Here is a 21,779-nt window from a genome sequence, read left to right as displayed (position 1 = left end):
TACATGATGAAAGTTTGAAATGTTAGAGTTGGTCAGGTATCCGGATTGTCCCTTTTTGGGGATTACTGTTGCAAGGCAAATCAGAGCATCATCCGTGTGCCCGTTGTGTAGATTCCTCCTTAAGCCCATTGTTCAGATCTCTGCTAAAGCTAAAGCTTGATGAAAGTAAGGGATCAGATCCTAGCAAACCAATGGAACATTTGCTGGATTCTTTGCTTGCACCCATCACCTATACAGACAAACAAGTCATTCCTGTCCTCTTCATTTGTCTTTCTTTATATAGTTGATTGAATTTGTTTGTTCATATTGACAAAGATGGGTCTGGTCACGAGCATAGCGGCAAAAGGTCAGTCATCTTCACTTCTCTTTTTAAAAACTTACATCTTTGCTAATCATCTTCCTTCTTCACCTCCCTACTTTCTTTGAGCATAGTTGTAGCTTGTACGTCTTATGTTCAGATATCAATGACATTTGTGAACTATAATTATTTTAACTCTACAGGATTTTCAACAACACAGGTTATTACTAAAGCGACAGGAAAATTCAACGAGTTCTTCCTGGGTGAAAATAAGAGAAATATTGATAATTTAGACGAGTTCCATTTGGCAATTCTCGACATGTTTGCGTAAGATTCTTTGTCCAAAACTCCGTTAAATTTTTTGTTGATACAACTAGCCTAAACTTATCAAATGAAAACGTAATTCCCGATAAACTACAAGTATCTAGTTTGTTGTTCCTAACTATTAAAACCACATCTTTGGGTAACACTGAAGCTTCTTTTAATTAACCACAGCACTGTGAATGGTGCATTGCCTGGCAAGCACTGGGTTGTGCCTTCGTTTCACGAAATTAAGGTTGTCTTCTCTCTCACTCTCTCTCTCTCTGTATGTATATATATATATATACACACAAAACAACACACGCGCACAGATGGACATCACCCATAAACTGGTTGCTAATGCATGTGTGGCAAATATAGGAATGTTTTGAGGAAAGAGAAAAGGCAGTAGATGAAGAAAGTAAGAAGACGGTTGTGGTAGAGTTCCTGAAGAAGAAAATACAACCAAACAAGACAGATAATACATTGCTCTTCATTGGGCTGGCAACACCCCCTGCAGCAATGGCAGTCAAGAAAACCGGTGAAGCTGTGCCTCAGCTCAAAATAATAAAACGCATTCCAGACGTTGTGTTTGTTCCTGCTGCTACATTGCTGACTCTTGTTTCAGTTAAGATTACCAGAAGTTTATTGCTCCAACGTGCAGCATCTGAAGACCATCTAGTTGCAAAAAAACATCTAGGAACATCGGATTCAGGATGAAAATTTACAGTTTGTACACAAGATTGTATGTATATACATTCCATGTATACTAACTAACTCGCAATAAGGAACTAAAGCATATCTACTGGCATTCTTGCAAGTAATATATACAAAGGAGCTGTAAAATTTATGAAAGAAAAAAAGAATCTCCCATATGCCCACATGAAATACATTCATATAACATGTTGAAGACAAACAATTAATTATTGAAGTTTGTGCATTCAGATGCTAACTCGCAATAAGGAACTAAAGCATTATGACTGAAACTTTAGTCATGTTGTGTTTCAGTTCTGTATGATTGAGCGTACGTATGAAAAATTGAAAGACTCTGTACTTCATATAATAAATGATCATAGTTTTTTTAAACTTCGAATAATTGAGTTATTTTAAATTATGAAAAAAGTGTCAATGACAAGAGAAACTAAGTAATCAATTAGAACACTCATTTACTGATTGTCAACTACCACAACTCATTTGGAATATTTATTTTTCTCTCTCCTTCTATCTAGTTTTCTCTTCCCACGTGTATCTTTATTTTTGGTGTGCTACATTATTTATATATCCTGGAAATTATGCAATCCATTTATTTTCTCCAACATCCACACTTGTTGATAACAAGTTAATCCAACATTTATACAATACACTTGTTGACTATTTTCCAATGAAATTCACTTTGTTTTTCATTAATGTCCTCTTCACCCTTCACTCAATCACTATTTATTCTCTTCCTTTTGTTGTCTTTCATGGTAAACTTATCTTCTTAATTTTATTATATTGCTTTATCCTATGTTTAATGTTGTTTGTAGCCTTGTATGATTGCTTGATTAGTTGAATAATCTTGAATATAGGTATTAATTAGAGATGATTAATTATTGTAAAACTGTTCAAAATATAGAGAAATAACTACACACACAAAAAGTCAAAATTCAACATGTAGTATACATAAAAAGTCAAAAGATTTTGACCTATTTACGTAGTGTAATTTTTCAATGAACTGGTGTTAATAGACTCCTTCTGAACAAAGGTGACTCTGTTTCTGTTTGTATTCTGTAATATGTAGTGTTAATTCATCTTCTTCTGTTATCGTATCGGAATAACAATGTATTGTAGGGTTTAAATTGTTTGATATCTTAGAGGAAATTGGTTTTTGACATGATAAATCAGGAATATCAGATAAATGTAGCAATGGAGGAATCACACATTTCACCGAGCTTTTAAGCAACTGGTCAGGCTCTTCAGGACATTGCATGTAAGCATGGCTACGTTTACCTGTTCAAGTTTTTAGAAAAAAACAAAGGATGATGGATTCCTCCGCATATCATCTGGTCTAGTAGCTCTCGTGATGTGTCCATTTCAGTAGACGAAAGTTTACTAGAGAAGCAGGGGAAATTTAGTCGTTAATTGTTGCTTTTAAGTCTAATTACCAATTTAGTTCTAGCTAAATTCCAAGAGTAATTAATCTCTTGCTTTTGTTTCTCTGTTTGTATAGAGAAATTGGTAATGGAGAATGGGACTCCTGGTTTATGCCTTTTCCCAAGCAGGTTACCTCTGTTTATCATGATTCTGATTCATCATCATGGATAAAGCAAAATTAATGACTTTTCGTGCTTCTTGTTTTTTCGTTTGTAGATAGACATTGCTTGCCAGAAGGTAAGTCAAGCTAGTGTAATGTGTTGGTTTACTTGATCAACCTGCAGTTGTTCCTAATCTCAGTATTCCTTCAACTTACAGTTAAAGAAAATGAGTGAGCTTAGTGAAGGTTACAACATAATTGGGCTCTCCCAGGTAAAAGAGCAGCAACTTTGCAGGAAATAAACCTCCTAATGTAGACCTCTTAAAGTTTCCGCGCATAATTTGATCTCCTTTTTTCACAAGTCTGGCAATCCCTCTCATCTTTTTTTTTCCAGGGGAACATGGTTGGTAGAGGGGTTATTGAGTTCTGTGATGATGGACCTCCGGTAAGAAGTTAAAACTTTATCATCTAGTATATTCAACGAATACCTCTATTCATGTTCTCGTAATATATGTAACAGGTGAGGAATCTTATATCTCTAGCTGGTCCTCATGCTGGAATTGCTTCTATTCCCTTATGTGGTGTATGTTCCTTTTGATCCCATGAACTGAACTAGCCATTTTCAACTTCTCTTAGTTATTTTTTGGGGGAAACATTGTAGTGTCTGAAGTCTTTTCGATTTTTGCAGTCAGGTATCTGGTGCATTCTTGAAGACTCTTTGCTCAAGTTAGCAATTTACAGCAATTTTATCCAGGTCTGCCCTTTTCTTTTCATAAACACTAATACAACTATGTAGTCCCTTTATTAAATGGTGTCCTTTAATGCAATTCCAGGCACATCTTGCTCCTGCAGGTTACATAAAAATCCCAACTGTAAGTAACCAAATTATGTGATTTTGCTATATCTGTATCAAACTTATCTGATCTTCTCTGCTTTGTTTTGTGGCATTTTGCGCTTTCCAGGACATAGCTAACTATAGAAAAGGATGTAAGTTCCTTCCAGTACTCAACAATGAGGTACACAGAAACTCAACTTACAAGAAAAGGTTTGCAAGCTTGGAAAATTTAGTACTTATTATGGTGAGTATGGAATATATTCCCAACTTGATTTTCAGCTTTTACTCTTCATTCCGAACTTGATAGCTCATAAGTTCTCCTCTTGTTGTTTTCATCAGTTTGAAAAAGATGAAATTTTGGTACCAAAGCAGACCTCATGGTTTGGTTACTATCCTGATGGTTCCTTCAGCACTGTTTTGCCTGCTCAGAAGGTAATTTATAAACATTCTACGCGTCACATAATCTCATCTGTTTCTACATAATTCACTTCTTTTCTGATCATAAATCAATCTAAGTTTCACTGTGGAAGTACACAGAACATTTTAAATGTGTTATGTTATCTTTGATTTTCGATAGGATATTTCCTGATCTTGATGTATGTAGACAAAGCTGTATACAGAAGACTGGATTGGTCTAAAGATGTTGGATGAAGCTGGAAAAGTGAAGTTGTTGAAAGTATGTGGAAGTCATCTTGAAATATCTACTAGTGAAATGAAGAAAAACATACTACCATACTTGCTGGATAATGTATCTACTACAGTGACCAAATCTAGATCATCTGGTCTATTATGGCCTTTGTCTTTCGACGATGAATTCAGTGGTGTTGTAGAAGAAATTCTCCAGCTGCACACTCCTGCTGAAACAGTTAGCTTAAGATAATGGAAATTTTAGTTTATAAACTATAGATTCTAGCTAGTCTTTTCACTTCTTCCCACAACCTGATTTTTTCCCTTGTAGTACTACGTTTCATTGAAAAAACACTTGGACCATTACTTCAACAACATTTCTTCCACCATGGGAATAGAGTATGCCTTCTTCATCGCAATGAAATGACCATACTTGGTGTGAACTCACTCACATTACATTTGGACCATTTCTCGATTTGTGGGTATAAATATCGCAAAGGGGCCACGAATTTGTATCCATAACCCTCCCTCTTATAGTCTAGACTAGACTCTCATATTTCTAAAATAAGACCAATATCACCCAATCAAACTAGTGTCATTTGGTATGTCAAGAAACAATATGTTTCAAAACATCCTTTTTCCCAACCGAAGTTGAAGCGACCATTTGCAAAAATATTAGCAAAATATATGTTTGGTATAAAGGAATTTCAGATGGTTGAAAGACACCATCAACTTCATCATCCAAACCACCTAAACACACAAGAAGTATATCATAGAAATTCTTTCAACGGTTTGTACAGAAATTGCCAGCATGCCGACGTCTCCGCAGCTATATAATGTACAGGTATAAAACAATCTGCCAGGTAAATTAAATACAGAATCTGAAAGCAACTGGACTCCGGAACTATATAACACACTGCCAATAGATCTATCAAGCCTAACAGACACGCGAGAATAACTAACATAAGGGTGGAAATATAACACAGCCTATGTACCCAAGAAACAAAACTAAAAGAAACCCCAAAACAGGCAGACGTTTGGGTAGAAAAATAAGAAGCCTTTGCTTCTTCCCAAAAGCCAGCACCGTTAGTTCCGGTATGCTAACACAAACTGGAGACTAATGTCAATGTCACTGACAGGAGTATACGGATACCTATCACTATTGCTGAATAAGGCCTAGGATTACTACTAGTCATCACCAGGCCTTAGGTTGAGGATTCTATTTGATGGTGCTCCAAGTTCCGAAGTACGATTCGTGCAAAGATTTTGGCTTCGATAGGGGCAGTGGCTGCTGCAGCAGCAGCACGCAAAATCCTTGATGCTCCAGTGTTCTGCAATAGGCGGACATGATGTTGTGCATGACGACCACCTGGGATTGTGAACTACAAAATATGTAAACACGAGATCAGTTAAGTTGCCAGTTTAAATTGAAAAAAAACTGATATCAGAAGAATGTCAGTGCCACAGAGAGAATCACCTACCTGAAGAAGGGCAAATGCAGCACATGCTTTGAGAATAGAAGATGAATTACGTAACATTGTAACGAATCTTCCAATCTCAGCTCCACTGAAGAGGCAATTAAGAAAAATTATTAATAAAAAGGCAGAAGGATATCTAAGAAAATTAACGAGGGGATAAAAGACGAAATTCAACAAGGCAAGAGAGAATATTTGGGACCCAGGGAGAGTTGCTAAAACAGCTAAGCACCACCTATTCAATCTTGTCGTGTCACAAAATGATGAAGATGAAGCAATGTGTTGAATTTCATAAAGTCGACTCAGTAACATTTCCATGTTTCTTCCCCATGAAATACATAGGCATTAAGCCCTAGAAGTCTCAATGAGCGAGAAACAGATCTTTTTCAGACAGTGAATGTCGTACACAGCCCATACAGAAAATTACAGACATGATATACGATTTTTATTATGATAAGTGAGTTTAAGTTTCTAAGACATTCTTATCAGTAAGCATTAGATTAAAGGATGGGAAATGAAGGGTGGGGGGACAACATTCATACCTGCACCTAAGATGACCTGCCTCATGAATACGAGCTGATTCTGTAACTTGAGTCAAAGCTGCAGGGACAGATGATGCAGCAGCAGCAGAAAATGCTTGTGGATCAGAAAATGCAAGAATAAAAGCTTCAATGTTCTTTAAAGCCATTCTTCGAGCTCCATCTAAGTTTACACTCTTAGAGTTGCTTTCTGAAGAGGTTCCCACAAGTGCAACTCCATCCATTCTGTTAAAAAGAAAATCACATTTTAACTTCTACTCAGACAGAGACATGCAAGGAAAGAATGCAACAACGTTCCAGAATGCCTCAATCATTTCTAGCATAGGACTTTCGTAATAGAGCTCTCAATCTCACTTTTGTAACAGCAGCTGTACAGTGCTTTTGTGCATCTTCTTGATGCTTTTAATATTAATTCTTACTTCATCCAAAAAAAATGCCTCAATCGATTCTTTTTCTCTTTGATAAGTGAGAACATCGCAGAAACCACAATGTTCAACTTTCTTTTCCCTTTGCAAACACCCATAGTGAAGCAGTTGAAGTTTAAAGATTTTAGCCGAATTCCTCACAAATCCAATTACAAGAGTTTTTTGTTTGGCCTCTCCCATGGAGTAGGTACCCAAGTGTTCAGTCACAACATTGGAATGAACATAAGAACTTTTCCAAAAAAAAAGAAAAAAAGCATATGTGATTGTCCTATGAGATTTATCACAAGAAAAGCAAACTTCTCTATCTCCACTAGTCATCAAACCTACACAGGTTACAACCAGTAAAAGTTAACTAAATGCCCTTGAACTCCTCCACGGGATATTAATCCCCATTCAAGCAAAAAAATTGCATCCAAATGAACCAAGTAGTTCTCTCAAACCAATATCTACATGGAAGCTTTTTTTTAGTCGTGAGATAAGAAAACTTATGCTGCTGAGGGAGTCATTTTCTCTACAGATGTCTGCCAGTAACTGCAACTGATAATATAACTACATTCAAAAGTAAAATGTTCAAATAACAATTGCCCTATTCCTCCATCTTAAACAGCTCAGACACTTGAGGGAGAATGGAAACTACATTCTTGTTAAGCATAGTAAGAGATGAAGAAACCTCGCTCCAATAAGTTATCTCCTTTGAAACAGCTAAAGCTAGATTGGATTACTAAATATAATGAGAAGAACGCCAGAAATAAATGGCTTCTGGAAAAATACGTATTATTCTAAGACGGCTGTTCTGGAAAAATCAAGAGAAAAAAATTTCAATAATCTATACTAAATAGCATTCAGTATTTAGTTTAGGGTGCTGTTTAGAATAATATTCACGGATGAAGACATTGTCAAGTACCTTCCATCAAACATATAAGCCAACGCCAATGCAGCCATAAAGCGTGCCATTTTTGAGATAGATGACGAACAAAGATGAACAAGGGCAGGAACTCCACCTTCCTCCACTATACGGAAAGCATTACCAGGGTTGAAAGCAAGATTCCAGAGAGCCCCAGCTGCAGTCTCATGGACATCCTGGAAAGAGGGAAAATTTAGGAATGTACAATTGTAATTATACTCATACTTATTTCTCAAAAATAATTACACTCGTATTCCAGAAGGCAGAAAAACTTATATGACTCAAAGTGATGCATTTGTCATTACATGCCAATCAACAGAACTATGGCTTCACATATTAGTTTTATATCTCAGAAAAGGATAATATTTATACTCATACCTATTTCTCAAAAATAATTACACTCGTATTCTAGAAGGCAGAAAAACTTATATGATTCAAAGTGATGCATTTGTCATTACATGCCAATCAACAGAACTATGGCTTCACATATTAGTTTTATATCCCAGAAAAGGATAATATATATAAATACATAAGGCATCATTAACATTGCACCGCCAGGTAAAACCACTTGCAGGTACATGAACAAATGTCAAATAGATGCTGCATCTAAATATGGCAGATTAACAAGACTATATTCAGAAATTATGTGAAAGACGTTATTGAAAATACTACCAACTTGCAGATTTTGTGACTTGATGGTTTAGTACTTTTAAGGTGGAGTTAGTGAAAGCTCCACTAGCCAACATGCCGTGGAAGGAATTATTTTATTTATTTTTTGTGATGAAGCATGAAATGGAAGGGTGTAAGCCTAAAATAAACCCTAGAGGTCAAGAAGATTATCCTAAATTTACTTTCTAAACTACGCAACTCTGCAGAAGATATATTTTTAGTAAAGCCTAGCCATCATTGGACAGGCCGGTTAGTTCTTCTTTTTAAGCTTGAAGAGCTAGCTAACTCCATCTAAATTTTCCCTCTGGAAAATGGAAATGGAATAAGAGTTTACCAATTAATGGTACAACATTAAATACAGAAATAGTGATCTAGTTTCCCTTTGAGTAACATAAAATCACAACTGTTAGTATCCAAAAGAAGCTCCGGTAAATGTGTGCCCATGTTTTTAGCAGACCATGTTGAGGTGCCACATTTAGTAGTAACATATTTGCTAGGTAATGGCAACTGAGATCCACAGGTCGGATCTCCCTGGATAAGCTTTCTAGCTCTCAGATCTGTATTCAAAATTTACAATCTGTTCGGAAACAAAATTAATATAGCTAAGTTAAGCACGGATTAAAAAGATATACAAGAACCCAATTCAATTACAATTTGAGGAAGATGATATAGTTCAATAGCAGAAACTATAGTTAACAAATTAAGCCTTCACAAGTTGTGGAAAGCTGAAAAAGAGCAACAACCAGGCAGGCATGGAAAAGCATTTCTATACATCATTGCACAAAGATTTACCTCAACATCAGATCGTGCAAGTGCTATAAGTGGTGCCACACCTCCTTCTCGTCCAATGGCAATACTATTGCAGGATTCAATAATTATGAATTGGATTAATTACAAATTGAGTAAAGAGAAAGCAAATTGTACAGTTGCAACATGGCTAAGAAAATAACATAAAGCAATCAGCAGAAACATGAAGACATGAATTTCATATTCAATAAACATGTTGCAAAGCTCAGGGCCTAGTGGTTCAAGTTATGCTCATCTCCATCCAATTTCTGCTAGCATCATGCTGTATATGTGCCCCTTCTGTTACCTACCCAGAGTTAATGGTGTCTAATGTAATATGCCAGTTTTGGAGAACAATTATTGTGGTGACCTCGGTGAGTTTTTGTTTGATCAAGTAAATGTATTTCATTTATAAACATGGCCAAAAATCTGGCAGTATACCAGGGGTATACCAAAAGGAAAAGAATCTACAAAAAGACATGAATCTCTATGAACTCCACCCGTTCTTCCATACATCAAGGAACTTTATTGGAGCACCAAAAGAAAACAAGTAACCGGAGACTACTCCGTAGCTAGTCGATTATTGGCTTAATTTCCAGGGTTTTGGGACTCTAGTATAAAAAATTCCCGGTAATTCATCGTGAAAGTGTCACATTTAGATTGTTCTTATTAAAGGAAAGAGCTGAATAGACATAAGGTTTACATGATCACTCGCTTTGGACAAGTGCCATAGTATAAGAAGAATACAACTTGATTCTACCCCCTCAAAAGCTCTCCTATTTTTCTCTATCCAAACAATCCACGTCATCGCAAGAGGAACCACTTCCATTCCCTACATCTTCTCCTCCTCCCTCTCCTCCAACAAAACATTAAATCGTTCACAGTTTTTGGCATTTCCCAAGAAGTTCCAAACCACCCAAACATACCCCACCATAAATTCATGGTACACTCACAATGTAGAAGAAGATGATTGACATCCTCGTCTGCCTCCTTGCACATGTAGCACCAGCTGACGCAGACAATCTTCCACATTCTAAGATTTTCCGCCGCCAAAATCACTGCTCTAGCAGCTAGTAAAGAGAAAGGGTGCACCTTCCTCGGCACCTCTGGAGTTCATATTGAACTACTCGAATGCACAACCTCCTCCCTAATCAAAAGTTTCTCATAAAAAGATTTAACAGAGAAAACTCTGTTATTCCCCAACCCTCACCACAACACATCAGAATTATCGATCGGAGTGACTTGCCTATGAAGTAGGGACAACCACCTTTGAAAGTCAGTCACCTCCCAATCGTGGAAATCCAAAAGTTCTCTCTGTTGACCTAGGTGAGTTATGATGGACAAAAATATTGTGGGACATGAAGAGGTGGTGGAAGTAGGTTCACGTAGTGTTCTATGACAAAACAGATATGCTAATCTGGCATCACCACCACAAAGCAAATAGTTTTACAGACCTGTTTGCTTCTGATACAGACAATCCCCACAAAGCACCAGCAGCCCTCTCCTGCAGGCCAGGAGAAGCATTTGAGCACGACTGTGCAAGAGCAACCTGGCAATCAAACAAGATGAAAGAATAACATCAACCTTCAACTTAAAAAGGAACATATTCGGAATTATAATATTCAGTAGAAATATATGAACCAAGAACAAAAACCATCATTTGACTGCTCTCTAAAGCAAAAAAAAGAAAGAAGAAACAGATGGCAACCACATAACTAGACCTTATTTGTATGCACTTAATGAAGGTCTTAATCCGAATTATTCCACTCTCAGTCATTAAGTTTGTTTGATTTTTAGATCGGAATCTAAACCATTCATACCTTAACCATTAAGTGCATTTGTTTTATTTAATGTTACAATAACTTAATCGGTCTAAATAGATTTGAATGATTAAGATCTATAGCAAAGTTTTAATATCATTAAAATATCTATTCAAAATCTCTACAAATATAGCAGTTCACCAATCTCACTCATTCACCGCAACAGCCATTGCCTACCATTATCAACTATGCCACCACCACCCACCATTATCAACTACCACCATCCACCACCCACACCATCCTCATCCATAACCACCACCACTGCCAATCACTACAATTAGTCGCCACCACCACTAGCCACCGAGCCTCCAGATCATTGTTCTAAGCTAGGGAGGGTTGAAAAGGACTTGGGGATATTTGGAGTTCTCTTGTCAAGTACAGATAGTGCCAAGGCTCGTTTGAAGAGGTTTTGCATATTTGAGATAGATAAGCATCAATGAGAAGCTTGGAACCCTCTTTGTTCCGATTGAACTTAACCATTAGTTTCATGCTTTGATTCTGGATGATAAATCTTTTTTCTTCAAAGTTTTATATCTTTGGTTCGTTCTTTCAAGGTGATTGGTTTCATATGCTAATTGTTACCTTAAACGTTCAGATAGGGTCTCAGATTCCTTCTGTTCTTCAATTTTTGACAACCTCCTCCGGTTCTTTAATTCATGTTGGAATTCCTATCCTGTTAATTTTGTTAGTCAATTTCTTCAAATTACTCATGTATCGGTTGTATTAGTGATGTGATAATGCCGTCCAGAATGGATCACAAACTGATGAAAACCTCAATAGCACATGAATTGACCACCAATATATATAGGCTCCTTCCATTTTTCAGCGGATCATTCTTAAACTACAAACGAGACCGAGTCAGCAAAATTTACATCAACCTGATTTCTAGATATGCTAATTGCTTGCGAGAAGATTAGAAAACCATCACAAACTGATGAAAGCCTCGATTGCAAAGAGCTAAATGTCCACATGAATTGACAACCAATATATATAGGCTCCTTCCACTTTTCAGCTGACCATTCTTAAACTACAAACTAGACTAAGTTAGCAAAGTTTACAAAATACCTGATTTCCAGATATGTTGATTGCTTGCAGTAAGATTAAAAAATCAGGGAAACATGTGAGAAAATTGGGAAAATGTTATCTTGTATGGAAAATCTGTGACTTATATGAGAACATGACACTTCCAGCAATTCTCAACTCCCAAGCACAAGCTGTTATCATGTATAAAAAACTGTACATCTACAACTAAGATGTATTTTCCTAATTTCAGGAAAAAAGGCCAATGTTAGATTAACACCATACCAAAGCCTCAACACCACCAGCTGCCGCAATTGCTTCACGATTTCTGTCATCAAATGACAGATTCCATAATGCTCCAGCAGCTTCTTGCCTAAATCACAACAAGGAAAGCAAAACAACGAGAGATAAAATATAATTAGCAAATGAAAAGCAACGAGAGATGAAATATGGACTTAAGGTGACAAGTGTTTAGGATCATGAATTCTGTTTCATATTGTTTATGCAACAAATCCGACTTTGAAGATACTAAAACCAAAAAAGGTTCCATGTATACCAACTCTAGTTTCCAATTCAAGCGGTCAACCGAATAAGTGGTGCCCTTCAACTTTTAGGTCATCTCAGGATGATCTTATCAATCATTTGTACCTCAGCCATGGGTTCATTGCAAATTTCCTCAGTTATATTATTAAACCCAAATCACTGCTCTTTATCGTCCTTTTTTTGATGACCAGTGGTGTGCTCCATTTTAGCATAATAGTTGTTACATCCCAGTGTATGGGCATGCTCAATGTTTTCCAGAGATCTTACATATCCTCAACTGACTTTGTAATTCAAAAACAAAATTAAACCACTTGGTTTGTTTTATTGCACAATTCTTGTAGATGTGTCATCTTTCATAGGAAAGACTATCGGGAGATTCTCCATCTTAATGTTAATTGTATCAATTGTTTGTACTCTGTCGGAGATGAATACAAGCTGATGAAGGAGTTCTGGTCATCCCGTTGTACTCATGTTCTCGACTCAGCTCATATTAGATTCCTCTATAGGTTGCATCCCCTCCCTCAAACACAAATGATGCTGGTACTGACCTCACTGCCTCACACCTTCAGGAGCCTATCGCCAGTGAGATCCACTAATGGTTTCTTCATTTAATTTCACAAGAACTCCACATTCCTCACCGACAATCAAAAAAATGTTCTGTGAACATAACTACACAGAATGTTCAGAAATTTTATCCAATCATGGCTTAAACTTTAGTTCTTCTCAGTGGCAAGTAACCACCAGCGACCAATCAAGAAGAGGTTTCTTTCCACTTCTGATCTCAAAGAAAATATGGATAAGAAAGATATGCATTCATTTAGTTTACTGTTACTCTTATCCAACTGGGGGCATCTTCTCTTCTGATGATCTCTGAGTTGCAAATTTCATCATATTATTGAGTTCTTCCATTACTAAATTGAAGAGGAAAGAGGAGAGAGGATCCCCTGTCTTAAGCCCCCTAAAGATGGAAGGAACCTTCAAAAACACCATTAACCAGGATAGAGAATCTTACCGTATTGATCCAAAAGAAATCTAGTTTAGCCACTTTGTCCCAAATCCCACATCATTTAGAATATTGATTTAAAATCTCAATTTAACAAGGTCAAAAGCCTTTTCGATATCTCATTTGCATAAAATCCCTGATTTCCCTTCGAATACCAGTTCTTACTCACTGGAAATGTCAGTACAGGTAATGGAAATGATTAAGTTTGAGCTTGTGTTTTTCTGTCTTCTCTGCCTTGCCCATTCCAGCTTATTAGCCAGAGGAAGGTACTTGATGAGTAAGTAGTAAGTGAGAAGTAGTGAACTGGCTGGGAGGAGTTAATAGTTGCATCCAAGATTTATGATCATTGATGATAAGATCATTTGTTGTTTATCCACTAGTGTTATCAAAAGAGAAGTGAAAAAAAGCTCTAAGGTCCATTGGGGTTTTAAGCACAAATAAAGTGTGGGCTTTAATTAAAAGAGGTGCAAATAGATAAAAAAAATACAAAGTTACATGTTTAGTCCAAGACTAATAATTATAAGCATAAATAACAATTATATGGACAAAAATATTGAAATTTTCTTATGATAAAATGAAATATCAATTGTTTGGTATGCGTCTTCAAGAAACACTCATTCGCAAGAAAAAGTTTGTCCGGATGATGAGACTGAACATTTAGCGAGCCGAAGCGCTCAACATGTTTTGAGTCCCACTTCACGGCTTGCGCGCACTTTAAGAGCGCCTTTGACAACATTGTTATCCACCACCCTTTTTAGTCTTTCAGTTAGTGTCTTGGAGATAATTCTAAAAATACATCCAATCAGACTGATTAGTCTATAGTTCCACAAATCTTTAGCTCCATTCTTTTGGAAATTACAGCCACATAAGTAGCATTAGAACTCTTTTTTGAAAAAACTCTTGGGGACAAAAAAAATTCATAGTATGAATTATCTTCCAACAAGCACGAAAGGATCCCATGGAGTACCCATCAGCCCATGGAGCTTTGTTAGCAACACACATCTTTATGCTAACTAGCACTTCTTGTTTCTTCAAAAGTACTTTGAAGCCAATTCTGCTCTTTCTCTAATATTCTGGGAGATTCATGAGCTAGAAATTCAACCTCCATGTTTCAGTTTCAGCATATAACTTTTCATAAAAGGAGATGATTTCTCGTTTAAATCCTTCTGGATCTATTGCTTCAACTCCTTTAAACTCTAGTTGTCAATATTGTTTAATCTTGTATGTTGCATTTGTCATTCTTTTAAAAAGATTGTGTATTTATCACTTTCCTTCAATCATAACACCCCAGATCTGTGTCTCCATGTTGTTTCCTCGTTTTGCTATATCATCTAATTCCATTGTGGAACTTGCCTTTTACAGTAGTTCATTATCAGATATACCTCCTAGTTCCTGTAACCTATCAAAGTTAGCAACACAATTCAGCAATTCTGTCTTTTTCTTTTCTATGCTCCCATAATTAGATGAGCTCCACTCCTTCAACTTGGTTTCTAACAGCTTCAGTTTGTTAGCAAGGATAAAGTCTGGATGAACTTACACCTCAAAAGACTCCCACCATGCCTTTACCTCCTCTTTAAAACCTTCTACTTTCAGCCACCAGTTCTCACACTTGAAGTAGGATTTCCTGTACTTTCAGTCTCCACATTGTAATTGCACTGGGCAGTAAAATCAGAAGATATTCTAGGAGGTAGAGATTGCATTATATTCTTAAATTTCTTGTCCCATTCTGTGGAAAAAAGAAATCTATCAAGTCTTGAGGAGATTCCTTGATTATTCCCCCTGTTCCAAGTGGAAGAGCCTCAAAATAAAGGGGGATTAACAAGCTGCAAGCCATTGATGATCTCAGAAAACTCTATCACGCCCCTTGGGTGGTTGTTGTTGTTGCCCCTTTTATTGGAAAATCTAGTAGTGTTGAAGTCTAAGCAAACAACCCATGGCCCACTTAAGCTTCTCACTTAACGAGTTAGCATTCTATCAGGATTCAATCTCGGCTTAGTGAGCTTTCCACATTGGATTTCTTTGCTCAATTGTTTTATCCATCACTAAATTTTAATATTTTCCCTTGGCCACTCATAGATCACCGCAATTTGGTAACTTGCTTTTTTGGCATCCGAGTGATCTCCTTTGAATGGTATGTTCCTTTTTCTATAAACTTCAAGGTCTCCCATTCAGCGTAAGTTCATTCCTCACTTCCCACGAACCCATACAATGTTTATGAATTTTCTACCACAATCTTAATTTAGATTTGTTTCTCTCCTAATAAACAATTAAGACTTATTTTCCAATTTTATCATGTATATGACAGATCTTTTATTATTTTTCACTTCTCTTGTACTAAGCTAATGTCTCTATGTGATAGTATTTTCATTAGAGCTTTGATAAAGTGGGTTGCAGTAGAAATTGCCTGGAGAAGTTGTCAGAGAATCAATGTCTAGCTTGTTTCTATGTCTCAAGTAGTCTAGAGAGAAGAGAGAGTTTTTCTCTCCACCCTAGAAAGACTTCTGCTGAATCAATAGCTACATGCCAGCAGCGAGAAACTATTGAATTATTTCACTTCACGTAAAACAGTACGCAAGTTAAATTATGGAAGACAAACTACCTGACTCCATCATGAGGAGAACGAATAAGTTGCACAAGTGCTTCAAGAGCTCCTGCCTCTTGTCCAACTGCTGCATTGTTACTATTGCTATCTCCATGAGCAGCGAGATTTGCGAGTGCCCGGGCAGCCTGGAGAAACAAAAAGGATGTCAACACAAAACTGACAGCACTAGATATACGAACATACCATTCACCAAATGGTCCATAAACTGAAAGCCATAACAGTGCAACACTGACACCACAAGTTAAGCAACCCTTCTCTGGATGGATCATACAAGTCCTAACTAGAAGATGTTGCATGTAACCACTAGCACATTACGAAATAAAAGGGCAGAGGACAGCACAATATCAGAGAGAACTATGCGAATAGAATTAACTAGAAGTATGAGGAATTCATATCCCACTGTACTCAGATATACCCTATGCAATGAATCGCATAAGGTACATGCATGTACAAGCCACCTCCCGTGAGGACCTATCGCAAACATGTCGACAAAGAAAACGATGTTATAGTCTCATAATACACAGAGTTTGGCTAGTGACTTATCAACTTGAAAGGATGCCATATGGTAAAGCACAAGGCGTTTGATGCATGTAAAAGTTTGTTCAGATTTACTCTTGCATTCAACAACTTCAATAGGATTATCAGACCCAAAATATAAAGTGATACATTGTAAACAAAAACTAGAAACCCTCTGCTCGTTATCCTGAACAGTCTGACAAAAATCGCTTACTACAAAATCAAAAGAATTGAACCTGCTCTTGAACTCCTTCGGCTTTGCAGTCCTGAGCAAGCTTTACTAAAGCATGTACACCACCTACTGTTGCTACTTCCATGCTACATTTGTCATCTGCTGCCAAATTTGCTAATGCACCAGCAGCACGTTCCTAAGAAGTGGAAAAAATGAGCAAGTTACTAGCAGAAACATGAGCTGATAACTTCCATTTTTACGTTGTAATTGGCATAAAAGTAGCAAGTAAGAATGCAAGGCATGGGTATTACATGCATATGCACATGCCTTGCTAAAGCACATACCAGAACTCCCTCACCACCAGTGATGGACCATTTGAAGATAAGATCAACCAAAGCTTTTACACCACCAGCTTCGGCAATGGCAGCCTGTATTTGCACTTTGTTTAGGAGGAAGCAAATTGCTGAACAAACAATTAAAGTGACTATGAACCTGATCAACAACCTTATGCTCTTCCCCAACAGAGAGATTCCACAGTCCTCCAGCGGCCTCTTCTGCAGCCAACCTATTCATAGACTTCGCCAAAATTGCTAAGACGCTTATCCCACCTTCTTCTGCTACAGCTTTTGCAACATTGGCATTCACAGATAAATTTGCAATAGCCTGCACGTCGAATTGAGATGCATACAAATCAATATTCGCCATGAGGGCAAATAACTTTAGCTGTTTAGCATATTTTTTAACCATTCATCAAGTAGTGACAGGGGGATAAAGGCAAGCTAATGGACACTCTTCAAAGACAGAACTGAAGTAATTGAACAGCACAAATATGATCTAGCAAAGACAATTCACGAACACCTACCATAAGAAGTTACAAAATCAAACTAGACAATTGGACATAGGATCACAAAGAAGTTTCACCTTTGCAGCTTCTGTCTGAAGCCCTTCCCGCCAAGATCTTGCAAGATTAAGCAGGAGACCTATGCCTCCATCTCGCATAACTGCTTCAGCCCTTCCACCATGAATACTAGCATTTTCATCATCAATGACAACAAAAGTTGCCAGGCCAGTGGCTGCCCTTTCTTGAACTTCCTCTTGAGTGCTCCGCATTAAACAAAGTAACAGATAGGCACCCTGGCTAAGCCAAAAATTGTCCAACCCTTGAGGATTGCTTTCAGCAATACGCAGAAGTGAATGAGAAAGGATCCATTCCAGCCAATTCATAACAGAATCCACTTTTCTACCCTTGGTCTTTAAATTTCTCCACTCCACAAATACATTCCTCTCTTTATTTGTAGTATCGGCAAATAGTGATGCTACTTCTTTAAAAATGTCAGTGAAAAAAGAAAGCAGTAGTTTACCTCTGTGGTTGTTATTGGAAACAAAGTTGGCGTCTTGCTCAAGAGCAGGGCAATATAAGGCACACAAGATCTTTAAGCATGGTGAGGATGAAAACAATCTTAAAGCAGCATTAGGAATTATGTCTGTTCTGGAAACATCTAAGCCCGTCAGGTTAGGTAGTTTACTCCAATTCTGTAAAGCCAAACTCCATTTCATATTAGTTGTCCCAGCAACCGATAGGAATCGAAGAGACAAAACGTTTCCCAGAGCCACCTCATCAATGTTGAGACAATCAATGAGACCAATGTCCACCAAACCATGACAATGCCTAGCCAATGCATTGATAGCATCTCCATCAACTTCACGAATTCCAGAGAGTCTAAGTCTCTGGAGTTGAGGACAGCAAATAGCTATTGCTTTAATTGCATCGCTGCTTATCCTTTCACAAAAATCAGGGCCAAGTTGCAAACTTTCAAGTGACTCGTGTCGGGCAGCAATTACAGACAATGTAGCATCTGTGATCTTGCGGCAGTAATCGCCACTGATCTCAATCAAACTCTTAGCCTGAAGCTGTATTATTGCATCCGCAGATTCAGCACCACGAAATCGAAGTTTCTGAAGATTCCTACACCTAGGGGCAAGAGAAACAGCTGCAGCAGAATCACACTTATGTGGACGAAGATCCAAACCCTGCCATAAGCATGGCGATACACCTAAATTCCTCCAAGTCCGGCAGGTGGATGACAAGCTTGCTCGATCACGATAGTTCAGACACGAAAATAGCTGGATTACTGTATCATTAGGCAACTTAGTCCAATCAACTATCCCTCTCTCATCCAAAGTCAAACATTCATCAACCTCAGGGCAATCCACCTTCTCCTGTCCCCTCCTTGTCAATTTCCTCCGAATCCTCCTGCTCATATCTAAATTTGTGACTCCCACAAATTATTTTCACAGCTGGAGTTCTTACACCACTTATAAAGGAAGAAAAGGGCAACTTTCAAACACTAGCTGAGAAACAAAGAATCAGCAAGAAACTGACAAGTGAGAAAGGAACAAATGTTTTTCACATAAACCCTTTCACCTCAAAACACACAATAAACCCTAGGAAAACCAGAAGGTGATAGCTTTACCAGCAATCACTGAATACTCACATAAGAGAACAATGAGAACCCAAAAAGTTCAAGAATTCTGATACCCTTTAATCTCAAAATAAAATCCCAAAACTATCAAACCCCTCACAAAGGATATCCCTGTTTTAACCTCAATACACCCAAGAAGAAACAAAACAAACCAACCAACACATATATCTACACCACATAACAATTCAAGATTCAACAATTACCAAAAGGATCAAACCCAGATATCACCAAATCTTCAATCTTTAATGCAAGTTCATAAAGGGCAAAGTCATAAGCTTTTTGACAAACCTGACTGATTGGGCTTTGTGGATGTTCTTCCAAACCCTTTTACTTCCACACCAGACATTAATCAAATGTACTACCCACTAAAAGAATTTGCATTCAAGAAAACTTCAGTATAAGCACTAATACTACCCCAGAACAAAAAATTTCTACCACTATGATTGGAGAGGAACAAAAGGGGGAGAGGAAAAAACTTGAGAAAGGGTCGGAGATAATCAGATTATAACTTATTTATATAGAAGAAACATAGAGAGCAAAAAAGGAAAGCACGCCAAACCCTCAAGGCCAAAATTGTCTACACCTGTCTCTCTATTTTTCTCCTTCTCCTTCTGGGTCTGGATTGCCCCCAAATGTAAGAACTCTACTGCAAGCAATTACAGAGATTATCCCGGAGATTTTTGTAATAGGAGATAAATTTGCCTGCAAGGGTAGATTGTAAAGAAGATTAGTGTTGGAAGTGTTTTTTTTTCTTTGTTCTTTCTTTTTGCCTTAGAAATTGTATAGCAAATTGTACACTACAATAAAATTGTGGTCAACAAAAAGATTAATAACCATATTATTCATAAAACTCCTAAAATGTAAAGTGTCATAACTATCACCATCCCATGAATGGGAGATGTTTTATGTAGTAAAAGATTTTCCTTTTTTGCTTGCAAAGTGTTTTTGATAAAAATAGGGAAAATGCATAAGTATTTCCAATCTATGTTCGAAATCTCAGAGACACACTTATACTATACTAAGGTCCTATTACCCTCGAACATATTTTATAAATAATTTTCTATCCTTTTTTGGCCTACGCGGCATTATCAACCAGATAGCTTGAAAAAATTGTCAACACGCGCTGGGCCCCCTTTTTGGCCTACGTGGCACTATCAACCAGATAGCTTGAAAAAATTGTCAACACACGCTGGGCCCAGAAGATAGTGCCACGTAGGCCAAAAAGGGATATAAAATAAGTTCGGGGGTAATAGAACCTTAGTGTAGTATAAGTGTGTCTCTGAGATTTCGGGCATAGGTTGAGGTACTTTCCCTTAAAAATAATAATGTTTGTAGCAACATATACTTGAATAACAGTGGAGTTTTAAAAAGATAATTACGGAAATGAACAAACCTGAGCATATTCCAAAGTCATTGCACTGATGTATTTTCTGTTTGCATCAGTATCAAGTCCTGCATCAACAGAAATAAATTTTACGACTCTAGAGTTGTTGGATCCTAGAAAAGATATATATCCAGAAGCAACAGTTTAGCTACGCTATGAACCAACACTAACTATAATGATTTGCATTTCATGACTAGTGAGCTTCCATGTACATGTACATAACATGTCCACTGCAGTACCCATGAAGTTTCTTTGCCCTTGGACACAACTCATAGTAGCTTACAGAGTGTATCCCTATTCCAACACTTTACTCTTGTTATAATCTTATCAACCAAAGGCATACAATAGCTAATAGTCCACTTCCTTGAGGCAAATTAAAAGGTACCCCAAATAATTTATTGGAAATTTTTCTAGAGCAAAGAGTATTTTAAAGATTATTACTGTCTAATATTGTTCTTGAAAATGCTTTATCACATGTCATTTTCGCCTTCATCTTGACTGTGTTATATTGATTGGTTTTTTTATGGTAATCTCTAATTCTAGTTCATGTAGTGCCTATCTATATGAGCACTAAATTCATGTGATAAAAATAACACTTGGTACGGTTTGTCTTGCTGGTTGTATTTGAATCTGCTCTATAGTTGTCTAATATCTTTTTTTCCTACCTTCCCTAAGGATTATATTAGTCCTAATTTTTATGAAATACAAGACATCTCGTCTTAACAATGAAAGTTAAACATATATATGTTCAAACATGTTTACATAGTATGATAGCTATGTTGGTAGAATTTGATGAATGGATAGCTATGTCATGTTTTAAATGGAAAGATATATGAGTCACATATGATACCACCAACTCACGTTAAGTAAATCATTATAATATATTTTCTATTTGTGTCAGCTCATATGTGACATAGTATACACAAATCATTTAAGGTTCAAATGTTGAAATGAGTAATGTTTATAGTTTAACTAGTTTTTGAACATGTGTGTGATCCGCGTGGATATCACGTCGCTTCATATGATTAATTGAATTTAAACTAACACAACTTTGATTACATTTATTCATCTATTTTTTGTTATAAGATATAAATATTGTTCCTAATGAAAAATTATATCAAAATAAACAAATTTGGCATATTGAA

General features: G+C 37.0%; 3 protein-coding genes across 4 annotated transcripts; 2 read left to right on the top strand and 1 right to left on the bottom strand.

Annotated features, from left to right (window-relative positions):
- Window positions 1–254: 254 nt before the first annotated feature.
- On the top strand, window positions 255–1,533 carry LOC102595435 (uncharacterized). Its single transcript, XM_006347889.2, has 4 exons — window positions 255–346; window positions 502–625; window positions 794–854; window positions 980–1,533. The coding sequence occupies exons 1-4, from the start codon at window positions 316–318 to the stop codon at window positions 1,316–1,318; spliced, it is 555 nt and encodes a 184-aa protein (XP_006347951.1). The 5' UTR covers window positions 255–315; the 3' UTR covers window positions 1,319–1,533.
- Window positions 1,534–1,873: 340 nt separating this feature from the next.
- LOC102594776 (palmitoyl-protein thioesterase 1) lies at window positions 1,874–4,712 on the top strand. Of its 2 annotated transcripts, XM_006347887.2 has the most exons (12): window positions 1,874–2,064; window positions 2,483–2,567; window positions 2,808–2,859; window positions 2,948–2,968; window positions 3,050–3,103; window positions 3,226–3,276; window positions 3,352–3,414; window positions 3,520–3,585; window positions 3,665–3,703; window positions 3,794–3,910; window positions 4,006–4,098; window positions 4,271–4,712. In XM_006347887.2, exons 1-12 carry the CDS (start codon window positions 1,980–1,982, stop codon window positions 4,544–4,546), a joined length of 1,002 nt encoding a protein of 333 aa, XP_006347949.1. In that variant the 5' UTR covers window positions 1,874–1,979; the 3' UTR covers window positions 4,547–4,712. The 2 variants fall into 2 exon arrangements, with proteins under 2 accessions (XP_006347949.1, XP_015164501.1); XM_015309015.1 differs by lacking the exon at window positions 2,948–2,968.
- A 332-nt stretch (window positions 4,713–5,044) lies between these two features.
- Window positions 5,045–20,075, bottom strand: LOC102594444 (protein ARABIDILLO 1-like). The gene is made up of 12 exons (XM_006347886.2): window positions 17,689–20,075; window positions 17,272–17,430; window positions 17,112–17,195; window positions 16,832–16,963; window positions 16,077–16,204; window positions 12,217–12,304; window positions 10,546–10,640; window positions 9,098–9,161; window positions 7,637–7,812; window positions 6,311–6,532; window positions 5,775–5,859; window positions 5,045–5,675 (listed from the first exon to the last, which is right to left on the bottom strand). Exons 1-12 carry the CDS (start codon window positions 19,027–19,029, stop codon window positions 5,499–5,501), a joined length of 2,751 nt encoding a protein of 916 aa, XP_006347948.1. The 5' UTR covers window positions 19,030–20,075; the 3' UTR covers window positions 5,045–5,498.
- Window positions 20,076–21,779: the final 1,704 nt, after the last annotated feature.

The sequence above is a fragment of the Solanum tuberosum genome, unplaced genomic scaffold, assembly GCF_000226075.1.
Source record: "Solanum tuberosum cultivar DM 1-3 516 R44 unplaced genomic scaffold, SolTub_3.0 scf00095, whole genome shotgun sequence".
Classification (NCBI taxonomy): Eukaryota; Viridiplantae; Streptophyta; class Magnoliopsida; order Solanales; family Solanaceae; genus Solanum; species Solanum tuberosum.
This window is presented reverse-complemented; position numbering and strand designations above follow the sequence as displayed.